The sequence below is a fragment of the Rhinolophus sinicus genome, chromosome 11 (assembly GCF_057876585.1).
Source record: "Rhinolophus sinicus isolate RSI-liver-muscle chromosome 11, RSI-T2T, whole genome shotgun sequence".
Classification (NCBI taxonomy): domain Eukaryota; kingdom Metazoa; phylum Chordata; class Mammalia; order Chiroptera; family Rhinolophidae; genus Rhinolophus; species Rhinolophus sinicus.
Genome location: NC_142511.1, coordinates 6,328,895 through 6,346,220, shown reverse-complemented (window position 1 = coordinate 6,346,220; position 17,326 = coordinate 6,328,895). Strand labels below are relative to the sequence as shown.

Genomic DNA, 17,326 nt, shown 5'->3' with positions numbered 1-17,326 from the left:
CAGAAAATGTTCAAACAAGTGAGAGAGCCAGTCTATTATTGTAGATTATAGATTAGTTTTTTCATTGAGTTTTAAGGATAATTTTTACATTCTTTTTCATAAAGCTAACTTGACTACATAAGCAGAGGGAAAACATCTAAAGAAATGAGTGGATTGTTAATTATTTAGTGTTAAAATAGTTTTAAAGGAAAGGTTTCATATAGAAAAACCAATTGGCTCATTGTGCTTTTGGGTCCTCTTTTGCATCGTATAGGTATGTACTATACTCCACCGCCACAATGTGTGTCTCGCTTTGTCCGACCTCCACCATCTGCTCCTGAACCAGGGCCTCCCTACTTGGATCATTACCCACCCTACCTCCAAGATCGTGTAGTTAACTCGCAATATGGCACACAGCCACAACAGTACCCACCTATGTACCCACCACACTATGATGGCCGTCGAGTATACCCTGCTCAGTCATATCCAAGAGAGGAGATTTTCCGGGAGAGCCCTATACCCATTGAGATTCCACCTGCGGCAGTACCATCCTATGTACCAGAATCCAGAGAAAGATACCAGCAGATGGAGGGGTACTACCCAGTGGCACCTCATCCCACTCAGATCAGACCTCCGTACATCAGAGTATGCTGTATATTTTTTCTTTTTTTCTTTTCTTCTTAGTACATAAGTTTAATTTGATTGTTGCTTGCAGTGATTTTTTGTTTTAGTAAGAAAGCTTCCCCTTTTTCTTGTCTTTTCATAATTTGGGTAGGTAATATTTTATTTGTTGGATTTTTTGTTAAACTATTAAAAGGGAAAAAATTCCCACCCCACTCTAATAACCCTTCTTTTGTTTCTGGACATTAGATGGTTTTAACATTTCTAGACCTACTTGGAAATTATGGTCTCTGGCCAAGAAAACAAAACTTAAATTTGGAAATCCTGAGTTTTGGGGAGTTTTGTTTGTTTTGTTTTGCTTTGTTTTATTAAGTCTTAGTATTTCCGAATGTTAAGATGAGTAAACAGGCTGCTTATTTAAAATATGTGCTAAATAAATGAACATGCTCTGAAATTTGTTTTCATTTTTTACTAACCTTTGCATTTTCAGGAGCCTCCTTATAGCCGACTTCCTCCTCCTCCCCAGCCCCATCCTAGTCTAGATGAGCTACATCGAAGACGAAAGGAAATAATGGCCCAACTAGAGGAAAGGAAAGTTATCTCTCCACCTCCTTTTGCACCTTCGCCAACATTGCCTCCTACCTTCCATCAAGAGGAAGTAAGACATTATTTTTAGTCTCAGTTTATCAATTTTTCCTTTATCAATGGTTTATTGTATCCTGTTTATCTTCTCCTATATAAAGATTATAAAGATACTTTCCTGTGCTTTTTTCTAAAAGGTTGATTATTGGATGGCTGGTTAGCTCAGTTGGATAGAGCATGGTGTGGGTAGCACCAAGGTTGCTGGTTCAATCCCTGCATGGGTCACTGTGAGCTGTGCCCTCTTTAAAAAAAAAAGGCAGTAAAATCTTGATTATTTCATTTAGATCTGCTGCCCATCTAGCATTGATTTTTGTATTATAGTCTAGGGGTCACGATCCATTTTTTATCCCCAAGACTATCTCATTGACTCTGCACCATTTAATGAAAAGACCATCCTTTCCCTAGTGCCCTGCAGTCACCTTTATCATAGTCAGGTCACCTTTGTCGTGGTCAGGTGACTATATATGTTTCTGGACTCTGTTCTGTTTCATTGATCTGTTTCTCTGTCCTTATACATACCAACACCACATTGGCTTTAGTGTACTTTTATAAAAGTCTTAATATGTGGTGATGTATGTTTTTCAGTTTTGTTGTTCTTCTTTGCTATTCTTGGTCCTTGGAATTTGCAGACACATTTTAGAATCAGCATTTTGTAGTCCACAAAAATATCTGCTGCATTTTTTATTAACCATTACATGGAATTTCTGGATCTATGCTGTCCAGTATGATAACCACTAGCCACATGTGGCTAATGAGTGGTTAAAATATGGCAAGTCCAAATTCAGATGTGCTATAAGCATAAAGTACACACTGAGTCTCGTTAGTGCCCCCAATAGTAAAATGTTGCATCAATATATTTCTGTTAATTACATGTTAAAATGGTAATATTTTGGATGTATTAGATTTAAAAATATGTATTGTTAGAATTAATTTCATCTGTTTCTTTTTCTAATTTTTTCTTTTCCTTTTTTTCCATCTGTAGTTTTTGGATGAAGACTTGAAGGGACCTGGGAAATACAAAGGAAATGATTATAGCCAGTATTCTCCCTGGTCATGTGACACCATCGGCTCCTACATTGGAACCAAAGATGCAAAACCCAAAGATGTTGTGGCACCAGGAGGTGTGGAGATGATGGTATGTGTGATGACTAAGCTATAAGTAGCACTGGTCAAGGTTAACCCCACAAACTACCCTCCATTATAGTGGAGGCACAAATCTTTGAGCTTTGCTCAAGAGTTTCAGGCTATATTCTATACTATGCAATTGAATTATATTTAAAGTATATGGCTCTTTGTTCCTTTCAGGATAAATAAAAATCCTCTCATACTTACTCGAGTCAAAGAAGGACATTTATATTTCTGCACAGCCAGCAGTTAACTCAGCAGCTGTTTAGAACCAGAATTATTTTGCATAATTAATCAAGCTCTTGGATTTTTTGTGCAAGTAATTGATAACCTTTGACAGCTCTGAAGTTTAAATAGCACAGGTGAACCTAGTAAACAACAATGGTACTTGAGTCAGAATTGTATTAGGTTGGTGCAAAAGTAATTGCAGTGTAAAAGGTTAAAAATAATTACAAAAATCACAATTACTTTTGCTCCGACCTAACAGCTACTTAACCTCAAGTAAGCGATTTTGTTTTTTAACAAAAAATAATGAAACACCAGTTTATCGAATACCCAAGCTTACAGTATATCACTATTTTATCTTAATTGCTTCTTTATTTTTTGAGGAAATAAACCTTTACAAAAGTAGCACAATCTTCCTGTGTATACTTCCCTAATCTCATTTTTGTTTCCTTCCCTCCTTCCCTGGAGGTAACCTGTATCCTGAATTGAGAGTTTATCATTTCATGGATAATTTTATACTTCCTAAACAGTTTTGTTTTGCATGTTTATAGACCTTATATGTTATATACTTCAACATGCATTTTCACTCAGCATTGTTTTTGAGATGTATCCAAATTTGAACCTATAGTTCAAGGTCATTAATTTTAACTACTTTTATCATATACTATTGTATAATAACTGATATTATCCAATGTATATAAATTATTTTTTATTTATTTTCCTGTTACTGGGCATTTAGGCTATTTTTGATCTTTTACTATCATGCTCATTGCTACAGTGAACACGTTGTGTGTGTCTCCTTGTGGACATGCATGAAAGTTATGCTTACATGTCGTATTGCTGGGTCAAAGGTATGCCTTGACTATTATTCTTAAAGCATTTGCCCTTATTAGCTATAAAGTTCCCCGGGTTATGATGTTGGTTTTCATGGATGAATACTTGTCCATTTGGTTAAGAGAAAACTAATTCTTGGTAATAGAAAAGGAAGACTTGGATGCTAATACCACTATCCGTAAGTGAAGTGGTATCTATGGCATAAATATGATTAGATGCCAGCCTTCCCCCCCACCTCCCCAAAAAAGAGGGGGGAGGGCGAGAGGAAGGGATATAGAAGAGGAAGAAGCACGATGAACCTTTTGTTTTTCTGTGCTGTGATTAGAGGCACATTGTTTTTTAAGGCCATAGAGAATAGCCCGCCTAAGAACAGGAATGAGCTGAGAAGGTGGAGGTGAACAGGAGCCCTTGCTTTGTACCTGGTTTTCAGAAACGGTGCTTATATGAAAGTAACATATACCAGCAAAAGAAAACTCATTGCCTTAAATCAGTAAAGAATAAAAATGTTGGCCAACTTAGTCTAGTGTAATTGGAAATCTGCTAAGCTGGTGAAAGAAGTCTAGCCCGATGTTTCTAAAACATTAATGTCCATATAAATTACCTAGGGATCCATTAAAATGCACGTCCTAATTCAGTCAGAATTTTCTGTTGGGAGCTCATTTCTATTGAGTTCCCAAGTGATGCTGGTGCTGCTGGTCTTCAGACTATATGCTTTGAATAGCAAGGGTCTAGCAATTAGATTTCTGTTTCTATTTATCTTGGTACCTACCGTGTTTCCCCAAAAATAAGACCTAGCTGGACCATCAGCTCTAATGCATCTTTTGGAGCAAAAATTAATATAAGATCCGGTATTATATTGTATTGTATTATATAAGACCGGGTTGTATATGATATTAAAATAAGACCTGGTCTTATATTACATTAAAATAAGACCGGGTCTTATATTAATTTTTGCTCCAAAAGACACATTAGAGCTGATGGTCCTGCTAGGTCTTATTTTCGGGAAAACATGTTATTAGGTTGGTGCAAAAGTAATTGCGGTTTTTGCAATTATTTTTAACCTTTTAGACTGCAGTTACTTTTGCACCAACCTAATTATTTCTTTCTGACTGTAATCCCTTTAAAAACTCTGTATTGGCCTTATATTTTTAAACAGTATTTTGCTAACGATTGAGTTTTGAAATTAACTGAATGAGTCATGATGGGCCTTTTTTTTAACACGTTGCTTACGGATCACGAGAATCTTCACGAGGGATTTAAACCCTGCCGTACGCAACGTGTTAAAAAGAAATGAATTCAAATACCATACAATATAAATACAAGAGTACATTACCTATAGTAAGGGAAAACATTTGTCATGAAAATATATTTGAATGTATATAGGTACTGGGTCATGAAGTAAAATAGATTTCTTATTGGGGACTGGTCAGAGGTTTAAAAAACAATGTCTTACTTGACAACCAAAGGCAATAAATGATTTTGGTCTTACCAGTAAGCATTATACTCTTTTTAACTTTATTACAGAGCTAGAGGAAATTATGTTAGAGATCTAATTGTGGGGTGGATTTCTCATTTTACTTATTATCAGAATGTAGAGAGTAAAGGAATGAGAGACCAGCGATTGGATCATCAGAGAAGAGCAACAGAAACCAGTGATGATGACCTCATCCCTTTTGGAGACCGACCAACAGTATCTCGGTTTGGCGCCATCTCTCGAACTTCCAAAACAATATATCCGAGTGCTGGCCCAATGCAGGCTATGGCACCTCAGGGAGCTCCCACAAAACCTATTAACATCTCAGGTAAGATTCTCAGAGGTAAGAGCATTAGAGGGTTCACATGCATGCCCCTTGGCACCATCCCTATTACCCACTCACAGCCAGTGCTTTCCATAATCTTCCAAAACAGTAAGCTTCAAAACTTTTCCTTGGAATTATCCCAATAGAAAGATAATTATAACCCAGGGGTACAAATGAAAATTAAATATCTGTACATGAAGAGTGCCTATTTTTCAGTAGCTCCCTTTTATTAAAATAATACATTCTTATTTTTTAAAAATTCAAACCAAAGAAAAAATTACAAAGACTGTTTCATTGGGGAAAAACAAACCCCAGTACCCTATTACCATTTTGGTAGATATCTTTCCAGGTAGCTGTGTACACAATATGCCGATGCCTTTTTGATTATAGCTCTCTGAATAGAATCAAGTCTGTGACTTCCTCACACTAGAGTGAATTGTTCTCTTACAGATTATAGTCCGTATGGAGCCCACGGTGGCTGGGGCGGTTCTCCATATTCCCCTCATCAAAACATACCTTCTCAGGGACACTTCAGTGAGAGGTGCGAGTCTTTTTTTTTTTACTTTTACAAACCTTTAAAATTATTCACTTTCTCTTTGCTTTTCTGGTCAATAATTTAAAATAAATAAATAAACTTTTAAATTTATTCCACACTTTCTTTCTCACTGAAGGGAGAGAATATCCATGTCAGAAGTGGCCAGTCACGGAAAACCCCTTCCATCTGCTGAGAGAGAACAGCTGCGACTAGAATTGCAGCAGCTAAACCATCAGATTAGCCAACAGACACAGCTACATGGACTAGAGGTACCAGCCAATAGATATTTTTTTATTTCAGTTTTTCAAGTGTTCTCAAAGAGATTTTAAAAGGAGAATCTTGAGGTGCTGTGAACACAAATTTTAAGGTCTGCTTCTTAAGAGTTAGTGTAGGTGCCCATTCTTCAAGAAGTACTTCAAAGAATTTAAGTACTTAAGAGTTCAGTTCTGGGACAATAGGAAACTTAGAATTTTATTACCTAAGAATAGATGACAGGTTATCTAAAATGTCCCAACAGGAGCTTTTATAATCCCTGGTGGCACATTTAAGTTATACAGTGTTTATCAACATACATTTTCTCTTAAGATTGGTTTTTAATTTCTCATATTTCTTTAATTGTTTTTAAAAAGTCTCTTAATTCTCAGCATTTATTTATAAATCTTTAAAGAGTAGAAGTTTAGAACTTTGACTTTAATAGCCTCTCTATAATCACAACACCTTCATTAATACAGTTCTTTTCAGTTTATAAATTATTGTCACCTCTTGTTTGATCCTTACATGTCCCTGACAGGGAGGTTAGGCAGGTGTCATTATTCCCCTTTTTTGGTTGAAGTTTATGAGTTTCACAGAGGTTGAAACAAACCCAGGTCTTCATACTCCAAATTCAGTGTTCTTTCCTTCATGCTGCCTGACACTGAAGGGAAACAAAATAATCAGAAAACAATGTTTTTTTCCCAAATCCTTTAAGTACCACTGAAGGAAGACTAGGCTTTGTTTATGTGATCCTTTACATGGGAACTTACTCTTTGAATATGGAAAACTAAAGACATCCTAGTGATAAATACATTGTTTCCTTGTGGAGAAAAAGATACTGTTAGAACATTAGACTTTACCTTTCTCCCAAGATCTTTAATAAATAAGGCATCACTTTGGAAATAAATTTCTTACTGATTCTTAGACTTTCTTATAAGGAAGACCAATAGTAGATTGTCTTTTGGAACCCATATCTGGCTCTTGCTCTTATATAAGCAATAAAGTTTAGAAATGGGAAAACCTATGTAATACTCACATTTTGTCTCCTTTACCCTTGCATTATTTACATTGGTCCAAAATTTGCTGATACCTGTTGTAAAAAAAAAAAAAGGAATGCTCTCTCTGATTATGTCCATCTTTTGTTCATTAACTTTTTAAAGATTCATACCTTTAACTCCATAAAGCATTATTCCTTATTCTGCTAATTCATGGCTTTTTGTCGTAGTTGAAATTTCTAGACCCATTTTTTGTCCCAAAAGAATATCAGCATCATTTGGAAGCTTGCCACGTGTTTAACTCACTGTGGTTAAAAGTCCTTGCCATTACTGAGGTTCAATTGAAATACATTACAGGATGTACTTCAGAGAAAATTAAATAAAGAGGGGGAGGAACGTAGATTTATAGTTGACTTCTATAAGAGCAATTTACACCTAAGATTAAATTACTGTTCCCTAATCTCCTATTTTTTTTCTTTTTTACAAATGATACTCAAAGAGAGAGTAGCTTATAGTTGTATCATTTTTATGCAAATACCTGAGTGATAAGCTGCTTAAGGCTGTGGTCTGAAATCAGACCTGGTCATTCTGCATGGTGTGTTAAGTTGTGTACATGCTTGGCTTTTATGCACTAGGCTGTTAGTAACAGGCCGGTGTTGCAGCGGGAGGCGAGTGCCCTGGCAGGCCCGTCACAGCCCCCACCACCACCTCCAAAATGGCCTGGAATGATCTCAAGTGAGCAGTTGAGCTTGGAACTGCACCAGGTGGAAAGGGAAATCGGGAAGAGAACCCGGGAACTCAGTATGGTGAGTGTTATGGTGGGAAAAGAGAGGGAAGGTGAAAGGAAAGCTTCTTTGTAGTTGTGTCACAGAACTCATGGCTCCAGAGTTCTAGAATCATCCAGAACTATAAAATCATCACCCCAAGGTACCCCAATGAGTGATTAATACTTAAAATAAGTTTCATGATGATAGGCCGCCCCCTCCTCCCATTTTATCATTCCTCTCTTTGGTTTGAGTGTATTGTCTTAGATTTTGCATTATGAAAAACGTTTAGGGAAAACAAAGTAGTTAATTGGAAGTTACTAAATTTCTGTTAAACATACTGATTAGGGAAGCAGTGTGGGTGGTTTGGTGTTTATGATTTACCAATACCATCATGTTATGTAAAGATATATTACCAAATAACATCTTAGCTTTCATAGCCCTTAAGTTATTGGTGATCAGCTTTTTGTTATGAATGAGATGCAATCTATATATCCTTTCCTGTGAAATTGTATCCATGGATATGCTAGGGTTTGCTTCATAGTTCATTAATGTTCATTTCAGTAAATTCTGAATTTCGGCGACTGAACCATTCCACCAGGATGCATGTAACTGACTTTTTTGTTGCATAATTTTCACATTCTTTCTAAGTAAATAAATGGGGTAGTTTTTCTGCTTTCAATAAGTATACTATAGGTATGTATTATATTTTGTCTTACTTCTTTTCTATGTCGTCATTTCTGTGAGATGTTTTCCATGTTGACCTAAGGCATTCTCCCCAATTATCCAGCCCGAGTAGTGTGCACGTGGGTGTGTACTCTGCTGTGCTTCGTATAGGTCTCTCTTTTTAGTCGGCCTGTTTCCTTGGTCATTTTACAAAACTCAGTGATTTCTGGATCATCAGTTTGTATTATCTTTAGTTGGTCTCTTCCATTAGCACCATGAAATAGAAGATAACTGAATTTATTTTCTTCTCTTTCAAAGGAGAACCAGTGTTCTCTGGATATGAAAAGCAAATTGAGTACAAGTAAGCAAGCAGAAAATGGACAACCAGAACCACAAAATAAGGTTCCAGCTGAGGACCTTACATTGACATTCAGGTAAAGAAAGGGACATTTCCACAGTCTTATATATTACCCAGTCATGACAGAAATACCCTTAGAAATATGATTTGATTTTTAAAATATTCTGTATACATTGAGAAAATAATATATTTACATAAATTTAGGAGTTATAAAACTTATTTTAGAACAGATCCAAGGTTAAATTATCTGTTAACTAATGAAAATTTTCTGGTTCAATTTCCTTCTTCCCCTTGTTTCTAAATTATTTAAAACCAATGTTCACTGTTGGACACCTTTCCAATCTCTTTAAAATGTGTGGGCATTTAGCTTCTTTCAAATCCAGCCACCACGACCCCATCCCCCTGGTTTTTAATTTGGTCTATCCCATACCATCTAATATTCTTCTATAGCCGTGGAAGAATGCATATCGTTATCATGAACAATCATACAATAAACAATATTTAATTCTTTGCGCATCTTTAATTATTTTCTTAGTGTACTTTGTGGTTTTTGATATATAGTCCTGAGCTGTCCTCATGATGATATATAACAGTGTCTAATGCCTGGTGCTTTCAGGCTTAGGTTTTGGCTATTTCATCCATGTATTATCTTAGGTTCAAAACAATTTCTTTTACTAGTAAACCTGGTAAAGCAGACATGAGCACTTTTTCTTAAAGGCCACATTGTTAAATATTTAAAATTATGAGTCCTACAGTCTCTGTCAAAACTCTCAGCTTTGCCATCGTAGTGTGAAAGCAGCCATAGACAACACGTAAACAAATAGGCGAGCTGTGTTCCAGTAAAACTTTATTCACAAAAACAGGCAGCTGTGTAGGCTTAGTTTGTCAACCTCTCGGCTATAGAGCTGTAAATTAAAGTGTGAAAGCCATTCATATGTTCACCATACTGCTAAAAGAAGGCCCTGTCAATTTTATTCTACTAAATAATCATTTTTATCTTCTTTATTTAAAATTCCAACTCTTTTTTTTTTTTTTTAAATTAACAGTGATATACCGAATGGATCAGCCTTGACCCAAGAGAATATCAGCCTCCTGTCAAACAAGACCAGCTCTCTGAACCTGTCAGAGGATCCGGAGGGAGGAGGAGACAACAATGAGTCCCAGAGACCCAGCGTTGCACCCAGTTCTGCTCCCTAAAATACGAGGAGCCCTGCTTTTATTCTTGGCTCCTAATCAATTTGTGGGGCATAGGGGTAGAAGAATGTGTAACTTCTAACCCTTTTCTCTGAGAGTGGTCAGAGAAATCCAGGAGAAGCACCGGAGGCAATGTGCACAAACACCACTACTAAAAACAAACTCTGCACATAGATCACATTAATGCATTTTTTAATTTAAAAAAAGAAAAAGAAAAAGAAAATTAGCAGTATCTGCAAGGAATTCAGATTAAATTTGTTTTTGTTCTGTGAATGAACTTTATTTTAATAACTTTGGACGCCTTGGATCCAGGGCTTTAAAAAAAAGAAGATATTATATATACACTCTGTTTGATTAATTGTATGATCTTAATGAAGTAGGTTTTTCTTGTATTTTGGTATTATTACATACCCAGTGTATAATTCCTTACCCACGGTCCTTTCCAACTCTCACAACCCCAGCAATTAAAACAGACAAAAAGCACCGGCCTTTCTGAGAATCTGTGGTGCTTGACAAACAGAGACAGTAACAGACCAGTTACTAGAAAATGTGCAGCAAACCCACTTTTTCCAAGAACTGTTACTGGAAGCCATAATTTTCTTTCCGTTACTGGGTCACTGTCTTCATGTGTAGGATTTTCCCAGGGCATGAAAACTTTTTTTGTTGTTCAGTAGGGTTTTATTCCTTGTTTTTGTTTTCAGTTTTTCAAAAAGGCAACTAATTTTTGAAGTTCACATTTCCATATTATGGGGTCCTCCTCGTTCTCTAATGTAATCAGAAAGCCAAGTCAATGCCTTAGTTGGTTAGATTTACATGGAGATTATTTTAAGAATTAACAGTAATTTATTAGCACTGAAAATACGTTGTTGGTGTATTACCTATATTGAACTGATGGTTGAAATTTGGAGCTGTGCTTTTCCAAATTGAACTTCTGCTGAAATCATAGAATGTTAAAAAACCAGAACAGTCAACCACATTTTAAAACTGCAGTACTTGATCTGAAGTTAAAATGAACAGAGCAACATTCATTCAATGGATGCTTTTGTTTTACTCTCAAAACCCAATAGTATGAAATAAAGTCCCTATATAAGGGCGCCTCTGGCTTTCGAAGAGATTTGCCTGGATCTTAAGGATAGTTTAGGAATTGATTGGTTATGACTGTTCAGAATCATTAGCACAAGTAGGTAGTAAGTACCTAGAAGTTAATTTTCATAGACTTGGCTTTATAAATATTGGAAAGATTCTTCATGGAAATGTCAAAAAGAACAAAGAAGCATTTTTATTATTTAGTTCTGCTGCACATACTCTATGGCGCTTGTCTATACTGAACTAAGACCCTATAAAACACGTTCGATGTGGATTATTTTATATAGTCAAACAATCCTCCCCATCCCTCTGTGTGCCTGATTTTTAAAACTTTCCCTTTCTGGATTATACTACTAAAACAGAAAGCACTGGTTATGTAATAAGTTACTGCATTGCCTTGGTTGGGTAAAAGCAAGAGTTTGTATTTTTCTTGTTTCTTACTTTCTTAACCCTTAACTCCTGCTGAGGTCCTAACAACCTCAGTCTAAGCTCTGTGTCCATCATACTGTTAACTGAAACAAATTGTGGGGGAGGGGGGAGGGCAGTACAGTCCTGCCATTGCCTACCAGTAGGAGAGTCCAAACAGAACACTCTTTTGAGTAGCAATTATTTAATTTGCCCAGTCAAGGCACCGTGTTTATATACTATTTCACATTGAATTTGATTATGCCCTACAGACCTGGCTGGTCAAGGATTTGATATACACATATTGGCTTGGGATTCGAGCTTTCTTTTTTATTTAAATAAAAATTTATATATATATATTATATATATATACACATATACATAGCTATATCTGTATATATATTGGGTATGTTTTAAGGATTTTTTCGCATGAGCGCAGCTGTTGCGATCAAATGACTGATTGGGAGGTAGAAGCACTGAATGAAGATGAGGCATTTTTTTCCATTGAAATCCGTGTTTTCCTTTTTTGTTAATACACTTGCTTTTTTGTTTGTTTTGCTTTGCTTATAACCCTTTCATATTTACTCTCTATGTGCTTATTGTTTTTTTTGGCAGGACACAAACTTTGTATTACTGACAGTCCCAGAATTTTCTTTTCTCTGTGGAATCATAAAAGAACATCCGTGGCCTCCAACCTTCTATAGGCAGATTTGAGCAGATCTTCCCCTTTGGACATGTTAGTTAATTCCTAAATTTTAGAAGCAGTTGATTCAATTTGGAACTCAAAATGATTCTGGTATTGGAAAGGAACTTACGGGTATGGATTTTGTTAAAGTTCAGAATAAAAGTGAAAATTCCATTTTGGGCATCTGTTGAAACCCCTAATAACTCAACTTCTGTTACTCTTGTTCTTGTTTCCTTCAAATACACTCATTCTTGCTTTCACCATTTTGATTTTGTAAACTAGGCAGGCGTAGGGACTAATTTCTACAGCATTCCTATTCTGAATAAAATCTGAAAAGCTACTGTTTGAATTGATTTAAAATAGTCCCTTTCACTTTTTAAGGCATTTTCATTGGGGGGGGGGTGGATCTCTTAAATTGTGTCCTTAAATCTAGCCATACCTCTCTCTAGGGCCCCACACTCTAAAGGAAACCTAGTTGTGTAGAAAGGCAGAGGTATCTGTCGCATTGTGCCTACAATTCACCTACTTTAAATTGGTCTTTCTGCCTTACCTCGTGGGTCTTCTCACAACTGTCCTAGTGCTCACAAGCAGTTCTAGGAATACAGTAAATCTCCAAAGTTTGGGGTTCTTTTTCCCTTTTCTCTGTCATATACTTTGTGATACGAAGAATCTGTTAAGGGTAAGTGGCCCGCTTTGGCAAAACGGCTTAACTCGAACTGCTTTTTTGTCAAAAATCTATAAAAGGCATTGATTTTTCTGGCTTTTAATAGTTATACCTTTTTAGACAGGTAAGAGATGAAACCAGATAGAAGTACAATTTTAATGCTTTATACTTATTAAAATATTAATTTCTCCTGAAGATGACTTTATTTGCTTCCACTGAATTCAAAAGCAAGACTCAGACATCTCAGATGAACGTGAGCAATTCTGAGAGGGCTAAGGTAGGAGTAATAAGCACTGTGTTCACTCATGTTAAGATAAAACCAGGACTTTATTAATAGGAATAGAAAAGTGCTTTGACTTTTTTTTTAAAGGTGTCTCTGAACAAGTGTAGAAGAACAGAATAAGATACCTAGATTCAATTTCTCGACTTATATGTAGTTCTCTTGCCTGACAGATACTGCCACAAGGTAAGTCCAGTAGCTGCCCTGTCTTGGGTAATTTCCAGAGGCTGAAGTGACCAAAGATCCATTCCTTGTTACTTTTCTAATCAAAAGAAAAGTTAGTTATAGCATAGGTTTCTAGTAATATTATTCAAATGGTAAGACACTATTTCTAATGCCAGCTACAAATATTCAGCTACTTAGAATGTATAAAAATTTATTTGGTACAGCATTAACATGGCTGATTCCCTTCTCACCTATTTCCCTTCCCCTCTCCTCGTCTTCCTCATGTATTTATTCTTTTGCCTAAAAGATACAAAATTGGTATGATTCTTATTTGCTTACCTTGCATATTTTAACTTCATCAGACTTTCCATAGGTCTTCAGGGTTGGAGCTTAAAATTTTATTTTTAATTTTTTTTTCCTGGCCCTTTTCTATCTCGCAAATTCCCCTTGATTTACCCACCACCCTCCCCAATCTGCAACAGTGACAGTTTGCTGCCTCAAAACAGAGCATTCACATGAATTCGCTTAGCCAATAACTTCTGTGAAGTTGCCTTTTCTAATGGTGTTATTACTCAGTGATGCACAAATGTGGTATTTGCCCTACTGGTAGGCAAACAAAGGTCTGGTTAAGAATGGTGACCTGCTGTTTTTTGGGTTTTGTTTTTTGTTTTTGTTTTTGTTTTTTTTTAAGGAGAGCCAAAGACTTGTGCTTTACTCTGTTTTGATTTTGGGGGGAAATAGTAGCCATTTTGATTGTAAAACCTGTTAAGTATTTGTGAGTTGATTGTACTGTGTAAGTAGATTTATCTAAAGTTAACTGTTAAAGTTAGCTGGCCTTATAAAATGTAAAAGTAATGAAAATTCATCAGTTTCTCTTTCGTCATGGAATATCATCTTTAACAATATTGTATGTAAGCATTCCCTTCCCCCTTTTTTCGAGAATATGTCATGGTTTTTTGGGTGTGTTTTTTTTTTAACTTGTTCCTAAAGAGCAGTCTACTATCGCTGTGGTCAATGGGACGGGGTAAAATAACTGATAAGCAGGTGGCTGGTGAGAAGTAACTGGTACATACCAGAGTACATACCAGATCAGATTCAGTCAGAAACAAATAGGTTCTTTTCACTGAAGAGTATTTGTTATTATATACAAATAATGATGGATGGAGTTCTTAACCATCTTTTTTTCCACTTTCTTTTTTTGCTCATTTTAAAGAATTTAGTAAAGATTTTATATATGCACTCTGTCTGTAAAAAGCACCTGTAATGATTTATATTTCATTAGAAGGAAAGGCCAGTTACTTTTTAGGAGAAATTAATAACCTGCCTGGAAATTAACTGCAGTGTTGCTAAGATTTTTACCCAAAAAGAGTACCGTTGTTTTTATTTTTTAGTTGGTGTTCCACTGTTATAGTGTTCTCTTCCCCGAGAAATCTCTCCTGTCCTTTTAGATGAAAATTCGAGCTCTAAACTAAAGCAATCACATTCAACATTAGGGATGGAACAAGCAAGCAGGTGACTGCTGTCGTCATTTTACCTGAGTGCCCATTTTGCCGCTGTACACCAGCCTTGCTACCTTGGAGAGCTATGATTTTTATATTTCATTGTTGCTTCAGTTCAGCTTGATGAAATTTTCCTGCTGAAATGATTTATTGGGAATTGTGGGTGGATTGCAGTGAATTTTTTTTCAACTCTTAATTTAACTTTTCTCAGCCACTTAGAAAGTTGTTTTGGTCAAAATGTACTATTAATAGTGAATACCAACTTAAGATTTAATTTTTAAGATTTTATTTCTTTGCTAAAGATATTTCACATATAATAGATTCTAATTGATAATACTAGCTATAAAGTTAATAAAGAATAGGAAACTGCCACCACCAGGAAGAAGTAACACCTTTTTTTAATAATGTGTTCCCAATAGTTGGATTTGCAATACTGCACTGAACAAAGTGAGTAAAGAGTCTTTTGAAATCCCATTGTGATAAAGGGACTTATCTACCACTGGAATCCTTGTTTTCAGAGTCTGAATTTTCAGCCAAACACTGAATTCCTCCTAAACTTTATTCCTGAGCAAAACATCCCTAGAGTAATAACCTGTATTTTCACAAGAAAATAAGGCACAATAACCTAAGAGAGAGAACTTAAATCTCAAGGCAATACTGTGTCCAAAAAATGTGTATTTATAAAGACAAGATCCTGTGGAATTAGTATATTATACACTAGATAAGGTGAGTGGTTTTCTTGTATTGAGGTCTCACTGTTTCTGGTTGGTTGGCTTTTTTGTTGTGTTCTGTTTTGTTCAGGTAGACAGAGCTCACAAGTCTTTGGCGTCCATTCTAGGTTGTACACTCAAGAGTCATAACTGGAAACAGTCAGCTAGCCCCCTCCCCCCACCCAAGGTGTTGTATAAAAGGGTCAAGAAAAGGATGGAAACAAACTATTGGGTGAATAATTGGTTGTCTTTTTTTTTTCTTTTTGGGGTTTGTTTGTTTTTGGCCTGATTTTAAAAAAGCATTTATTAGTGTCTCTCCAGTGATTGGCTGCCATTTTCACAATAATGTCTGAACCACTCTGTAAAATATTCCACTAATGTGAGGGCATTTTAAGCTTTGTTTATTATTTTTATATCCTCTTCATCTAATACACTGTCCTGAGAGCTACTTTGAACAGATCTATTGTTGGCTTCAATTTCTGTTACCCTCTTTCATCCTTTCTCCTCTTCCCACCTGGGAATGAAAGGAACTTGGGGGGCAGTTTTTTTTTCATTCTAGTCATTGATCCCTAGGCATCATATCTTACTTTATGCTGAATCTATGACTTCTTGAACAAGAGGAGTGGACAAAGTGGATTAAGATAATGAATGAAAACCTTCACCCACTGAAACATTTTCCAGTTGTGAGGTTCCTCTTCGTGAGTGTGTGGTCTCTTCCGTGTCACTTCTGTTGCCCTTTTTCCCCGACTCCGGTCAGTTTGGTCTTTAGGCTCATACCAGTCTCCCCGAGACAGTCTGCAGTCAGCACCTTTTTGGGTGGATTTTATTTTGTTTTTTTAAATATTTAACATTGATGCATATTTGCTTGGGACAGAGCTTGTGTAATTTACCAATCGTATTGATTGTATGTGATTGTGCCCTGCAGAGGTATATTTAACAAGATAAAACTAACCTCGGTTAAAAAGGAGCTCATGAGATTGGAGTCAGATTATAAATGATTTCATGAAATCACTTACAGTTTTGGATCGTGAGAATTCATATCTCCTGTTGTACATGAGTGCTAAATGAAATACCATTTTTCAAAAGTTTTCTGTTATTCCTGTTTTTTTCTCCTCCCTCAGCACCCTGTTCTTTCTTGCCTGCCTCCACCACGTATCCAGAAATGAAAATGTCCAGCCTTAAAGTGACAGCTGTTTTTTAAATTGCAGACGTTTGTGAAATTTTACTTTTTCCAAGTGTTTCCAACTTTAAAAAAAAACCAAAAGTGAAGACAGATAATGAGTTGGAATTTCCCAAACTGTGAATAATTCCTTAGTATTTGGCAAACTGTGAAATCTTACTTGAAGACGTCATTTCCTAAAAGTTCTTTTGGAATAGGGAAAAGAAACCTGTTTGAAGTGAACCATTTTCCTCTCTTTTTTAAATCTGTTTGTAGTTCCAATTTTTAAACAGCCTTCAAATCAAGTGAGATGGGGGAAAAAATAGGAAGATGTTCAGGGCAGCAGAACTCGGGGTCTGAATAAGTGCATGTTCCACTTGTTGCAGGGTTTTGAGAGGATTCGGGCTGTCTTTCAATTTTTTATTATTTATGTGCATGTTGTTTATATCAAAGATGCCACATTTTGTTAAAATGCTATTTCTTTGTTACTTTGGAAACTGACTCAGCCTCATGTTGCTCCTAATTAGTGTTTAAGGTTCCCATGAGTTGCAGATAAAAGGATTATTCTAACAAGTAGAAGGAGGTGATTCACCTTTTGGTTTGTAAATATACATGAAAGTGTCTACAAGGTCTTTATCTGCTTTCTGTCAGCATTTATATTAAATGATAAACTAATGAGGAGAA

At 36.0% G+C, this 17,326-nt stretch overlaps 1 protein-coding gene across 3 annotated transcripts in view; it reads left to right on the top strand.

Moving 5' to 3' along the window:
- The window catches only part of RC3H1 (ring finger and CCCH-type domains 1), a 61,837-nt gene extending 44,511 nt beyond the window's left edge, over positions 1-17,326 (top strand). For 2 of the 3 annotated variants that reach the window (XM_019725570.3, XM_019725644.3), the window contains exons 12-20: positions 254-624; positions 1,091-1,258; positions 2,225-2,377; positions 5,015-5,228; positions 5,676-5,766; positions 5,897-6,029; positions 7,643-7,813; positions 8,756-8,871; positions 9,842-17,326. In XM_019725570.3, coding sequence (XP_019581129.2) covers positions 254-624; positions 1,091-1,258; positions 2,225-2,377; positions 5,015-5,228; positions 5,676-5,766; positions 5,897-6,029; positions 7,643-7,813; positions 8,756-8,871; positions 9,842-9,992 — 1,568 coding nt within the window. In that variant the 3' untranslated portion in view covers positions 9,993-17,326. The remainder of the gene's footprint in view (positions 1-253; positions 625-1,090; positions 1,259-2,224; positions 2,378-5,014; positions 5,229-5,675; positions 5,767-5,896; positions 6,030-7,642; positions 7,814-8,755; positions 8,872-9,841) is intronic. The other variant, XM_019725730.3, reaches the window with a different exon arrangement.